Source organism: Acanthopagrus latus, chromosome 6 (assembly GCF_904848185.1).
Source record: "Acanthopagrus latus isolate v.2019 chromosome 6, fAcaLat1.1, whole genome shotgun sequence".
Lineage (NCBI taxonomy): Eukaryota > Metazoa > Chordata > Actinopteri > Spariformes > Sparidae > Acanthopagrus > Acanthopagrus latus.
This window is the reverse complement of record NC_051044.1, coordinates 32,906,440-32,921,038: the sequence shown is the minus strand read 5'-3', so window position 1 is coordinate 32,921,038 and position 14,599 is coordinate 32,906,440. Positions and strand designations below refer to the sequence as shown.

General features: G+C 38.6%; 1 protein-coding gene and 1 long non-coding RNA gene across 6 annotated transcripts in view; both read right to left on the bottom strand.

Annotated features, from left to right (window-relative positions):
• Positions 1-1,369: 1,369 nt before the first annotated feature.
• On the bottom strand, positions 1,370-2,115 carry LOC119021523. Its single transcript, XR_005075628.1, has 2 exons — positions 1,833-2,115; positions 1,370-1,701 (listed from the first exon to the last, which is right to left on the bottom strand). It is a non-coding gene; the product is annotated as an uncharacterized LOC119021523 (long non-coding RNA).
• Positions 2,116-2,294: 179 nt separating this feature from the next.
• The window catches only part of usp48 (ubiquitin specific peptidase 48), a 29,895-nt gene continuing 17,590 nt past the window's right edge, over positions 2,295-14,599 (bottom strand). For all 5 annotated transcript variants that reach the window (XM_037101763.1, XM_037101762.1, XM_037101761.1 and 2 more), the window contains exons 16-28: positions 14,449-14,523; positions 14,185-14,309; positions 12,023-12,145; positions 11,668-11,729; positions 8,691-8,801; positions 7,712-7,842; positions 6,576-6,682; positions 6,376-6,483; positions 5,612-5,785; positions 4,874-4,999; positions 4,666-4,714; positions 4,529-4,555; positions 2,295-3,030 (exon numbers count right to left, since the gene is read on the bottom strand). In XM_037101763.1, the coding sequence (XP_036957658.1) occupies positions 3,008-3,030; positions 4,529-4,555; positions 4,666-4,714; positions 4,874-4,999; positions 5,612-5,785; positions 6,376-6,483; positions 6,576-6,682; positions 7,712-7,842; positions 8,691-8,801; positions 11,668-11,729; positions 12,023-12,145; positions 14,185-14,309; positions 14,449-14,523 (1,241 nt within the window). In that variant the 3' untranslated portion in view covers positions 2,295-3,007. The remainder of the gene's footprint in view (positions 3,031-4,528; positions 4,556-4,665; positions 4,715-4,873; positions 5,000-5,611; positions 5,786-6,375; positions 6,484-6,575; positions 6,683-7,711; positions 7,843-8,690; positions 8,802-11,667; positions 11,730-12,022; positions 12,146-14,184; positions 14,310-14,448; positions 14,524-14,599) is intronic.

The following is a 14,599-nucleotide window of genomic DNA, read 5'->3' as shown; positions in this document are numbered from 1 at the left end:
CGTGTGAAAATCCGGTAAAACCTAAATTCCGGAGGTTATTATTATTGTAGTAGGGGATACGCCTTCCTCAGTAGAAATAAATGCGGGGGGCATTGGAGACCCATCCAAGATGGCGGCCGCGCTGATACCTTAGCTCCAATAGGCAGCATCAGTCTATGAGGCGTCTACGAATATTATGTCTATGGGTCTGCCCTGTAAACAAATACGAGTAGCTGTGAACACTGTGGGTTTTCTCAATAAAAAGCATTAACATCTAAATAATATTGATGATGTTTTTTATATTCACCAATTCATTACTAATATTCAAGTACTAATATGGACAATAATTGAGACAAAAAAGTTTTGCAAATCAAAATAAGAGTACAACTGCCAGTGAGTCTCCTTTCTTTTCTTTAGCAGTGAAGTGATATGCTCCATGACAGAACATTACACACTTAGTCAGCTGTCTACATTTCGTTTGATTAATATCATATGAGGACTAAGTGCTTAAATTCAAGATTACTTACTTATTTGTTCCGAGGGAAATATATTGAACATAAAGGCTGCCACATTAAGAATACATACACTTGGTGCAGTAATATACATAAGTGTCTGAATGTTTAAGGGACCATACTGCCAACTTGTATAATTTCATTTAACTTAAAATATGGACAACTGACTCTTATACAACTTAATAATATATTAATGAGAATCAAAAATACTTTATTGATCCCCAAAGGGATCCAGAAAATGCAGAAAAATAATAATGCAAATAATAATCATCATAAATATATAATAGTAGCCTACTGAAAATTAACTTAATATTTTATAAACGTTCTGTCATGGAGTGTATCACTTCACTGCTAAAAGAAAAGAAAGAAGGCTCACTGCCTGTTGTAGTTTCTTGTCTTGATTTGCAGACATTGTTCATTTGTTGTCTCCATGCTTGGAATATTAGCACTTGGATTATTAAAACTCACTGTATTTATGAAAACAATTGATCTAAATCATCTAAATGTAAACATCAGTGCTTTTCCCACAGATGTCACATTTACATGTCAGGATGTGGTTATTATAGACACAGATTCAATATTTAACCGTCACGTATCATCACAGTAACAGCATTGCATACATTGGCAGCTGTAAACACTCATAAAAACATTACAAAACACATCCTGTGGTTTGGTGCTAACCTGTATACTGAACATATAAGGAGTAGTTGACGTTTATAGCCATCAGAGAATTGCACAGCTGTTGTTTTTTGTTCCTGTTTCCTAAATATATTCAATCGTGTGTGAATGTGTAAATGAGACATTAACTTACAACTTTGTAGAAGGAGCTTTATAAAATTCACTTTGACTGTATCAGTTCACGGGGAAAAGCTACCACATCCAAAATAAAAGTTTATTTTAAATAATAGAAAATGTATATAAAACTATTCTACTTCTGAATTTGGGCTGACATTTGAAACAAAGCAACATACATACATAGCAGTACAGTACAGGTAAATATCCATTTATTTTCCATAAGTGTTGATGTGACTTAAGGAGTGAGGCCAAAACACCGACCAGGTATAACATTCTGACCACCTGGCATGGACTCCACTAGACCCCTGAAGGTGTGCTGTAGTATCTGGCATCAACAGGTTAGCAGCAGATCCTTTAAGTCCTGTAAGTTGCAAGGTTTGGCCTCCATGGATCAGACTTCTTAGTCCAGCGCATCCTACAGATGCATCAGAGAATATCTTTTTCACACATAACTGTTGTGCTTCATATTATTTCTGTAGATAGTAAGTGGCACACACAAGCATCTTGCCATCAACATGTGAAACGTGATCCATCAGACTAGGCTACCTTCTTCCATGGCTCCATGGTCCAGTTCTGATGCTTGCCCATTGTTGGCACTCTCGGCAGTTGACAGGGGGTCACAGCATGGTCACCCTGAGTGGTCTACAGCTATGCAGCCCCACTCGTAACACACTGCGATGCACTGTGTATTCTGAAACCTTTCCATCAGAACCAGCATTAACTTCTTCAGCAATTTGACAAACAGTAACCCGTCTGTTGGATTGGACCACACAGGCTAACTTTCACTCCCCACACACGGATCAGCTTTGTGGACATGTTCACTTGCTGCCTAATATGTCACATCCACTAACAGGTGCCATGATGAAGAGATAATCAGTGTTATTCACTTCACCTGTCAGTGGTCATACTGTTATGCCTGATTGGTTTAAATTACTCTGATTAACATTCCCATTAATACCACAGCAATGGTAATTTGTTGAATCTAATAATTGAGAGTGTGAGGACAAGGTGCTTTGAAAATAACTTTATTGTCCATAAGAAATAACAGTGAAAATAACAGGACATACATTGCTTGCATTCCGTTTCTCACTTCCAGCTGTCGAGGTTTGCACCGCTGAAACTTCTGCAGGAATCAGCCTCTATACATACCGTGTAGCTATGTATCTCTAAATGCCACATGGAGTATATGGATAAAGATTTGCTGTAGAGGTAATAAATGTTCTAACATTTAGGAGCAGTTATATTTGCAATACTTAACAGTTAATTCGTGCGCTCTTTTGACAAACCTGAAAACTCTGCAGTGAGAACACAAGCTTCCACATAATGGAAAGAAAGAACATTGCATTTTTTCTGCCATAATTTAAAAATTCAAAAACAAAGCTAATTTTCTTGAATGAAGGTAGAAGTTAATTGAAGCCGAACCTCAGAATAAACAGAACCTATCTTCCTCCACCTGTTTCTATTGGTCAGGCAGAAGAACTACCACGAAGTCCTTCAGAATGATTAGGAAGTTTAAATATTAAAGGCCAGCTAACCTTATTTAGAGAAAAACAGCGGCTTTGCAACAGAGTCACAGTTTGTTTTAAGAACGGCTACTCAAAACGTAAAAAAACAAATTAAAGCACTTATTTATATATGGACACTTGACAAATTCAAGCTTTTTTCTTTAAATTTCCATCTGTTGTCCATCCAATTCAAGCATGGCTACAGCACAGCTCTCCTCAGTGCCCTAGAAGCCCGGTGCCTGCAGACAGGGACAGAAATGATTAGATCAAGTTAGTATAAAACACTTTTCACAAAAAAAAAAAATTAGCTACCCAACGCATTAAGCAAAAATAAAAAAGGTTTAGGTTCAGTGCTCGTTTGTGCCTCTCCTTAATCTGGTTCCAGATAGGGATGGGGCCAATCCAATCCAGTATCGGTATCGGGTCGGTACCAGCGTAATTCACAGATCGGAAATTTACTATCCAAGTTGCGGAGATTTCAGATCCATGAGCCATGTCTGTGCTTTAACGCGGTCTGCTGAAATGACTCCACAAGTGATTCCCTCTGGCTAGTCTGCTAGCTGGCTGCAAACTGCGGAATGGATTTCCTGAACGGAGGCGCAGCTCAATGTGACACAGAGTTATGAGACACACCCTGTTCACGAAATCCAGTCCACAGTTTGCAGCCAGCTAGCAAGCACTGAGCAGCACTGTGGCTTGCCAAAAATATTTTACACTGGAAACACCACAAAGCAAGACAGCAAAATGCAATGTTTGCAAAGCTGTTACTCGGAGAGGTGGAAGCTCACTCGCGACATACAACACCATTAACGCAATTAAACATTTAAAAAAGCACCACATGAAAGAGCACAAAGAATTTTTGGCCAAGGGTCAGAAAGATGAGAAGGAGCCAAAGTTGCTCAACCAACCGTTATCAGTAGAGGAAATCGAGGGATTTCACAGCCTGACTGAACACTTGCAGTCATGGTATAGTTTACCATCCAGGAGATACTTATTAGAGACTCCGCTACCTGAGCTATACAACTGAGTGTCGTAGCTGAGAAGTTAAAAGGAGTTCCAGCCCTGCGCTTTACTACAGATATCTGGACTTCAGATGTCTGCCCAATGTCATACTTGCATGCAGAGAGGAGTTTATTTCAGCCTCATATAAAATCAATAATAATGATAACAATAATATTAAAGCAAACAGAGCTCTGGTATCAGAATAGTATCGGTATCGGCAGATATCCAAATTCAGGTATCGGAATCCGATCGGAAGTGAAAAAATCTGGATCGATGCATCCCTAGTTCCAGACCTCTTAATTTTCTCTGAAATCTTACATGTTTTTCAGTCTCACTATGTGAGTGGTTACAGATGTAAATCAGTTAAATAGTCAGCCATGAATTAGGAACATCAATTCTTGCAAACAGTTAAAAAACAATGTCTTGTTATTTAAATGAAAAGGTCTCTCTTTGTGGGAATCATTTCTGTAAAGTGGTCAGACAAAATGACAACCTTGGCCTGTCACTGGCAAAAAATGACAATTGGGAGTTGGATTATATTTCAACCATATTCTGGCTGCCAGCTGAGGTGACCTACTGGACCAATTCCAAAACTTTCAGAAAGTATTAATCATTTCCACACCAAAACATATAAATATAGAGCCCAGATTTTAAAATACCAGCATATCCTTTTAACTTCTGGGTGAAGACAACAAAGAAAACACTTGACAACAACTGAAGAATAAGCATGCTCACCTTTGAATCCCTCTTCAGGCATTCTCACTGTAAAGGAATAAGATGACCATATATGAGAAGGCAATATTATCCTTATTTAGATTTTTTAATCAAGGTAATGTAGCAGCAAAAGCAAAGGTAAAGATACAGCCACTTACCCTGATAGACATCATCCATTGCAGCATAGTCTGCTATTGGCTCGTCAGCCTAAAAGGAAACAATGGAAAAAATATTTTGGATGAAGAGGATAGTGTCTGTAATCACCATCAAGGTGATCAAATGGAAGTCAATATTAAAAATGTAATGGTTATGGTTTCTGTGTAAACAGATCTCTTTTAGTTTTTTAGAAAAAAAGAAAGGAAATACCTTTAGACAGATGATGCTTTCTGGGATGACACCCAGACTGCCCAGTGTGGCTGAGTCATCTGTCAGACTTTTTCCATCAATGGAGAGATTCTGGTCAAATGGAGCGACAGAGAAGGCGTGCATGATCTACAGAGTCAGAAGATCAGCAAAGTTAGTTGTGTGAATTCAGGATATCCACTATCTGTGCAGCAGGGGCCCCCAAGGAGTCCTTAGCTTATGTATAGAGAGAGAGAGAGCAGCATACACACATAATAAAATTCGGTTGCATATTAAACTGGGTCTACAATAACATAGGGGGACCTACAGTGCCATGAATAAACATGTCAGTAAAGTTAGGTTAGCTTGCTCACGATTGCATAACGAATCATGGGGTGACTTGAATCACTGCTGTGTAAATAAACTTCTGTTTTTTTTAAAACAAATGTATCTTTGCAATCAATATATTGGACTCGTGTATTTACACAAACAAACACACATTTACACAATGAAATTATTGAAAAAACTATTGAAACATAATTAGGCCATCTTCATGCAACACCTCTGAGGACCCCCAGTTGAAGACTGTATCATAATCACAATATTCACAGTACTTGTCTTACAAGATTCTATTACATTAGGTCGGTTTGAGCCATCAAAGACAACTGTATAGAATCATTGATTCTGTAACAACCAGTTTATCATTCTATCCATCCTCAAGATGTTGTGCTTCAGGCTTGTATCCAAACATTTAGCTCTCACCTGTATTTTCAACTCTTTAAGGGTCTGATTGGCTGAAACGATGAGTGCTTTTTCCCCTCGGAGTTTCCTGTGCCGGGTGCTTCTCCTAATTCCACCTGGTTTGGTCACAGTAACAGTCGCTGCTGATGCTGCACTGTTGTCACCCAACTTAAGCCGCTTGGCACCATCTTCTGACTGAAAGAAATTTGTAGCCATCAAGGCTGCCATTAGATGGTATCTCTGTTTCTCATCTTTTCTAAAAACAAGGAGGTACCTGAACTGTCAAGACACTTATTTGGTAAAACCAAAAATGATCTAATGTGAAAGGGATCTTTGTGCAAGGCTACTTTATTGGCTCTACTGCTTTTACAGTCAGTTGTTACACCAACTATTAACTGACAGTTAAAACTCTAACAGTATTTATGATATTATTATAAGAACTTAGAAATTGTGATGAATGATAAAAACAACAGCTGCTGTGAACGAGCAACAAAGAAAAATAAAATTGATTATAGAAGTTGTTTTTCTCTGTCTAACACTTAAACTAGTGAACAAAGACAAAGAAAATTAACCCACAAGGGAAAAAAAACTTTCCCTTGAGGCAACACATCCAGTCATGTGATATTAGAATCCAATCACAGACAGCCATATGTGGCTTTATTTACCCAAGAAGCATTTGGCTGCCTTGACTTCTGTTTCTATATCTAGTAGTAGCAGAACCATCAGTTGATATATTGTGTCACATTCCTGTGGCAGCATCTTTCTGTTAACATCTATAGACTTACCTGGCTGAAGTCTGGGTCTCTCTCTCCATCCACCTTCGGATGTTCTTCCTTCTCCTCTTCTGCTTCAGAGCTGCTGGCATTCATTTCCGGAGCTGCATCCTTTACCATCTATGCAGGAGCAATGTGAAAACACAAAGTTAGTTAAAACTCGGATCTCATTTCACATGTTTGGAGAACTACAATGTCCTTTCTTCTCATACCCTCTTGTCTTCGATGACTTTGCGGATGTAGATGGTTGCTTGGGTATACTCTCGAAGGTCCCTCTGCTGCTGGAAAAGGAAGCTCTCTCTGCACTCCCAACACAGATCTGAACACATAAACCACACGTATATCAATATCGACTGAATCAGACTGTAAGAGTGTCCATGTATATGCTACTGTGAGACTTCACACAATCTTCCTCTATTTACACACTTTTGGTAGGTGACTTGAACTGTATGTCAAATCAGAATCAGAATCAGAAATCCTTTAATGTCCCGCAGACAGTGAAATTTGTTTGTCACAGCAGCGACATAAGATTACAATAACAGGAACAATAGCAAAAATAAGCAATAAAATTAAAAAGGGAAGAAATAGACATATATACATATTTACATGATGTAGTGCAAAATTAACAGCAGTTTTTGTTTTGTTTTTTTTCAAACATAGATTTTAAATACAGATAATAAATATGGAATAAATTGACCAGATAGTGCAAAAACAGAAGTGACCTTGTGCAGACATAGTGCACAGTGCAGGGCACAGCGTGAGGTCTATAGGCTACTGGTAGCAGTGCTGGTTGTAAAGTCTGACAGCAGCAGGAAGGAAGGACCTGCGACACCCCTCCTTCACACACTTAGGGTGTATCAGTCTGTTGCTAAAGGAGCTGCCCAGTGCTGTGAGAGAAATACAAACATTGATACGTCTGGCATAGATGGAAATGGCTACAGGCACCTCAAGTTAGCTGACATAAAGACAATAATAAGTCTGCTCTATAAGGATCTCTATAGCTCTGACTGCACATCTGCTATGGTCTGAATGGAATTTCTTGACAACATAAAGTTCCCACCTCTGTGCGTTAAAATGCACAAAAATAACTGTGTCCTTTCTGTGCTCCTCTATGCACAGTGCCACTCTGCTGAAGGGACATATTTCCACTGCTTCTGGGAGTGTAAACTAATTTCAAGATTCTGGGCATTTATTTCAAGGTAATTAATGGGATATTTAAAACTAAAATGAACTAATGTCCTGGTGTCTTCCCCCTCAGCTGCAAACTTCTTGAGAATCTTCTTTAGTTGCTCAAAAGTGCATTTTCGGCAAATGGATGAAAGCATCTTCCGTGACTCTGCACTCTTACCAGGCTGAGTTGTGTACTGAGTGGTGGGGCCACTGGGCGGGGTGTCTTTGAAGCAGTGGATGGAGATAGGCTGGTCTACGATGAAGAGTCGGCTGATTACCTCCCATTCGTTAGGCCAGAGCAGAGCTATACTACAAACAGCACAACATGAGACCAGAGCAGTATATAATCAGTAATACATCGGTTCATGGTTCTCTATGTATTCACCTATTCATGCAACCTACCTATTTTAAATAATGGCTACATGTCTTTTTGGATCCAGATCTGACTTGATGATTGTATTTTGTGAAGAATAACAACCAAATTAACCTGGTTGTTAATATCTGTGCAAGATTAGCTCAGGAAATGTAATAAATGCCATGCATACGTTATTGGTGTGGGGATTTCCTTATTGTAAGATGCATCATGATGCAAATGCAGAAGAGAGGAGATTGCAGCTTATGTTGATTGTTTATTCTTCAGCCTGAACAATAAAGCTGTCAGTTCACAATGTCACTCTCATGCTTTGAATTTTGTGCTAACAGCAGGCCAACCTTACATATGTTAAGTGCATTGCATTGCAGAAGGATGTGGAGATCAACTGCGAATAATAAAAAATGCATCCAATATTTTTCAATATTAACAATTGCTAAATAAAATGGGAATTAAGATTTATCTTACTGCTTTTATTAAATGATAAAAAAGTAGCTGTGCGCAGTAATATAATCATTTGAGGATGCAATACATCAACACGAGATCAAGATGCACTGAGAATAGCTGTGTGTTTTAATTGGTGAATCATAATTGAATCATGAAGTCGGTGAGTATTCACTGCTCTGCTTGCAAGAAGCATTTAAGATTAGTGCTGCTGCATCTCTGGGTTTTGTGTTTAGTGTGGATTATAAAAGACAGTTCCAGTTATTTTATCATCCTGTCAGAAGCACAGTTCTGAAATGTTTACAGGATGTTTTGTATTTCATTTTAAATAAGCATAACTCACTGTTGTGCATCTCCATTGATCAGGGAGTCGTAGGTGAACATGAAGCCTCCATGTGGACAGAGCAGCAAAGTATTGCCCACATTCGACACTGGAGAAGATTTAGTGGGCCTCCTAGAAAATGCACACACAGATGGGAGGAAAATTAGCATTTGAAAAGTTAATGGGCAATTTTACTGTCAGTCATATTCAACATCATTAGGGACTCAACTCAGAAAGTAAAGGGTCAACCGCGATGCATACTGAATAAATTGCTTTGAGTCATTATCAGGGCTGTCAAGCGAGTAAAAACATGTATTAAATGATTATTATCAATGTTTTAAAATCTTTGACAAACATTTACATTTTGTTCTAAAACATAGAAAAATAAGCTGTCGTTAACTGGAATGGACTATAGTCACCAAGCATCCACCAAGCTTTACTTCTGGTGTCTTAAGAGTTGCATGGCTCCTTGTAGTAAGTGAGTGGAGAGTGGACGTCGGTGGCTGTGCTCAGAGCAGGCTGTTAGCCACTGGAGCAGACCAAACATTTAGTAGAGTTGTGTAGTGGCAGTTAATGTACAGTACAGGTTACACTTTGACCATGAATAAACTCTGCAGCTGCTTCATACACAAGAAGACCTCATGTCTGAGTGACAGCTATCACTGTCCCTGCTTATATACAGGTGCTGGTCATATAATTAGAATATCATGAAAAAGTTGATTTATTTCAGTAATTCCATTCAAAAAGTGAAACTTGTATAATGTATACATTCATTCCACACAGACTGATATATTTCAAGTGTTTATTGCTTTTAATTTTGATGATTATAACTGACAACTGATGAAAACCCTAAATTTAGTATCTCAGAAAATTAAAATATTGTGAAAAGGTTCAATATTGAAGACACCTGGTGCCACACTCTAATCAGCTAATTAACTCAAAACACCTGCAAAGGCCTTTAAATGGTCTCTCAGTCTAGTTCTGTAGGCTACACAATCATGGGGAAGACTGCTGACTTGACAGGTGTCCAAAAGACGACCATTGACACCTTGCACAGGGAGGGCAAGACACAAAAGGTCATTGCTAAAGAGGCTGGCTATTCACAGAGCTCTGTGTCGCATTCCTTGTGTCAAACCACTCATGAACAAGAGACAGCATCAGAAGCATCTCGCCTTTTTGTCTTTAGCCCAGGCTAAAGACAAAAAGGACTGGACTGCTGCTGAGTGGTCCAAAGTTATGTTCTCTGATTAAAGTACATTTTGTATTTCTTTTGGAAATCAAGGTCCCAGAGTCTGGAGGAAGAGAGGAGAGACACAGAATCCATGTTGTTTGAAGTCCAGTGTAAAGTTTCCATAGTCAGTGATGGTTTGGGGTGCCATGTCATCTGCTGGTGTTGGTCCACTGTGTTTTCTGAGGTCCAGGGTCAACGCAGCCATCTATCAGGAAGTTTTAGAGCACTTCATGCTCCCTGCTGCTGACCAACTTTATGGAGATACTGATTTCATTTTCCAACAGAACTTGGTACCTGCACACAGTGCCAAAGCTACCAGTACCTGGTATAAGGACAATGTTATCACTGTTCTTAATTGGCCAGCAAACTTGCCTGACCTTAACCCCATAGAAAATCTATGGGGTATTGTGAAGAGGAAGATGCGATACGCCAGACCCAACAATGAAGAAGAGCTGAAGGCCACTATCAGAGCAAACTGGGCTCTCATAACACCTGAGCAGTGCCACAGACTGATCGACTCCATGCCACGCCACATTGCTGCAGTAATTCAGGCAAAAGGAGCCCCAACTAAGTATTGAGTGCTATACGTGCTCATACTTTCCATGTTCATACTTTTCAGTTGGCCAACATTTCTAGAAAACCTTTTTCTGTATTGGTCTTAAGTAATAAGTAATTTTCTGAGATACTGAATTTGGGATTTTCATTAGTTGTCAGTAATCATCATCAAAATTAAAAGAAACATTTGAAATATATCAGTCTGTGTGTAATGAATGAATATAATTGTTGGAATCACTGTACATATTATCACTCGCTTATTGAATGTTTTGCAAAGAGTAACTGTTGCTGAGTCAGCTTCTTGTCTGCATAGAGAAATCACACACTTGCTACTATAGCGAGGCCACAAACTCCCTGTGCAGCTGCTTCATAACCAGATAAGAGAAACCTTGACTATGTCCTACTTTGAAAGAGGAAGACAATATTAGCAAATGCATGTGCTGAGAAAAATAAAGTTGTGCAGGAGTTAACCACAATGACCTTTTTGTAACCATCCTAAGGAAATAAAAGATAGGAGAACAGGGAGTGCGGCAGAGCAGTTTGGAGCGTGAGACATTGCGCACACTCTGTTCTCCTTGCAAGTAAAACTGATCGCCTGATTGTCTTTCTTTCTCTGTCTAGTCTTTGTTTTTACGAATGTTTTAGGTGTTTCAACCTGACAATAATATACAAGTTTCACTTTTTGAATGGAATTACTGAAATAAATCAACATGACATTCTAATTATATGACCAGCACCTGTACATACCATTTGTATCCAAGCTAATATCTATGCTATTGCTATCAATGGTATTGATGTTACTCAGCTGAACGAACGACAGTGTCTTAGTGTAATGGCCGACTCTTAACCACAGCCCATTCATGGTTTGAGAAAGAATGTTAACCATTTGACAGTGAGAAACACTGGCTGGAGTGGGACTTTTCCATAATTTACAAAGCTGCAGTGGAAAATGTTCAGTGACAGAAGTCACTGTGCTAATTTTTTTCAATGCGTCAATATTTCTGTATACATTAATTCAAATAATTAAAATTATTTTGACAGCCCTAGTCATTACTAATAACACACATATGATGTTCATGTCCAAAGTTTTTATTTTCACCTCTTGTTTTAGGTTGACCCTGTTCTTGAGTTCAACAGTCAAATTCTATTTGGACAATGTAACAACAAACACAGTGATGTCATTTAGTTCATTCACTGTTGAATCAAACATACCTGATGAATTTTCTCCACTCATCCACAAAGAAAAGAGGGACTATGTAAAGTACATCTGTGCCCTGGAAAGACAAACAGAGGATTTACTGTATTCACCAAAATCATAGTTTGTTAATATCATTATATTTGTGTGATAATGACAAATATCATCATCAATATGAATAATTGCTTTCATCTTAAGAGACTTTCGTATTAACACCAGTATAATTTAGGTTGCACAGTGAATAATACATATACTGTAGATTCTGGTAACTCGCTTGCTCCATTTTTCAAGAATCATTCTCGTCTTGCCTTTTTCAGTAATGTTATTGGAGTAAAGAGGTCTAATGACTCTGACCGTTGGCTTTGCATCTACCTGAGGCCACTTAGTGAGCGTTGGCCGGTTCTTCTCATGGAAGAGGTTGAGCAGTTGATTCTTCTGGTCCAGGGCCATCATCTTACTGACCGCCTCATTGTCCTTTTCTTCCTGCTCCAATGTCTGGACACACAGGAAGGAGGTTTTAATCTCACAACTTACCTACTTTATCAACACACATGTGCCATCTGTGTCTAACGGATACATAAACAGACATAAACAGGATTAATGCAGTGTATGGTGAAACAGCAATAATGTAGTCTGGGGATATATGATTAGTATGGGTGGGAATTGTAAGATTCTTTGATTCTGATTCTTTGATGACCAATTCGACCAATCATTCATTGGTTCTAGACTGAATGATTAGAAAATGGGGCATTAGTTTCAGTCTCTTGCACAATTTACTGTGTGCCAAACTATTAACTGGTGTCCTTATTCTGCTAAAATATAATATCAAACATAACTGCTATTAAAATAAATGCACCACAGCTTTTATTTTACAAAGTTGATTGCATTAATTAAAGGTCCCATATTATACTGTTTTTCATCAATTTCACACAGCTGTCAGACGTCCAACACTGAATTCGATATGCACTGCCCCAAACCCATCCATGGTTCTGAATTTCAGCTGTCTAAAAGTCAATGTCGATGTCCCAATATTTATGGACCTGACTGTATGAAGAGACCTTTAACTAATTCATTAATTACAAAGGATCATACAATCTTGTGCTTATATGATGATAACAGTGGAGTGTTTGGAGTGTTTGATAACCACAGCAGAGTAATCGTTGCATAAATGTGTTTTTTACATAAATATTCTGCATACAGAAGATCAGTTATATCAATATAAATTGTTAACACTGCTTTAACTGCAGATTTTCAGCTCTAATTTGAGGGTATTTATTTATTTTGGATCATGAGCAGTTCCTTTCCTTATCCACACTCTTCTCCTCCCATCACTATGGTACAAGTTGATCTTGGTCTCATCTGTCCATAGGATGTTCTTCCAGAACTGTAAATGCTGTTTTAGGTGTTACTTGGCAAATTCTAATCTGGTCTTCCTGTTTTTGAGACTCGCCAATGGTTTACATCTTGTGGTAAACCCTCTGTATTCAGTCTGGTGAAGTCTCCTTTTGATTGTTGACTTTGAAACACACACACCTGCCTCCTGGAGAGTGTTCTTGATCTGGCCAGCTGTTGTGAAGGGGCTTTTCTTCACCAGGGAAAGAATTCTTCTGTCTTCCACCACAGTTGTTTTCTGTGGTCTTCCAGGTCTTTCAGTGTTGTTTAGCTCACCGGTGCATTCTTTCTTTTTAAGAATGTTCCAAACAGTTGATTTGGTGACACCTAATGTTTTTGCAATTTCTCTGATGGGTTTGTTTTGATTTTTCAGCCTAATGATGGCTTGCTTCACTGACAGTGACAGCTCCTTGGATCTCATCTTTAGAGGTAACAGCAACCAAATGCAACCAAGATTCCAAATGCAAGTGTCACGCCTGGAATCAACTCCAGACATTTTGCCTGCTAAACCGATGATGGGATAATGAGGGAGTAGCCCACACCTGTCCATGAAATAGCTTTTGAATCAATTGTCCCATTACTTTTGGTCCCCTAAAAAGTAGGAATAATATATAGAAACTATTGTAATTCCCTCAAAATAAAGCTGAAAGTCTGCAGTTAAAGCACATCTTGTTTCATTTCAGATCCATTGTAGTGCCGTATAGAGCCAAAAAGAAGAGAATTGTATCGATGTCCCAATATCTATGGATCTGACTGTATGCAGAGACTAGAGAAAACGTGTTTTTCATAATATGGGGCCTTTAACTAATTCATTAATTACAAAGGATCATATAATCTTGTGCTTATATGATAATAACACAGTGACAGAGAGGCGCAGTGCCCTTACTCTAACTCTCTCTGTTCAGAGTGTTTGATAACCACAGCAGAGTGATCATTGCATAAATGTGTTTTTTTACATACATATTCTGTATACAGAAGATCACTTATATCAATATCAATTGTTAACACTGTCACAAAGATATCAGCATTGGTCCAAAAATCCCTATCTGCTGGACTCCGGTGCAAACAAAAAAAGAAATGAAAAATGAGAGATGCAAGATCAGTGTGTTCCAACACTGGATGGTTTGTAATTGTCTACTCACCAGGCACTGCTGACACGGCTCTTGGTTTTGGGTGAATTCGGGTGCTTTGGGGAAGTATGCCCTTAGCTTGGTCCAAACTTCAGCTGATACCAGTTTTCGTTCAGTCTCAAGAATACTCAGACCCTCTACAGCAGGAGCACATTTAAAAACCAACATATTTAATACGTGAATTATTATTAGCCAAAAAGCAGTTTCTGTTTAAAAAATGTACACTGTCATTGTCATTTGTTCAGATCATTGTTGATGCTGAAGATGGGACAGTACCATGACAGCAGACAATATCTTCATTGAAAGTCTTCATGTCGTCCTCGTTGCCCTCTGAGAGCTCTGGACCGAACTCTACAATCAAGCAGTTCACCAAGAATGTTAATACTTAACAGTCCAGAAGTGTTGACTTCCCTAACCCTAAACCTGG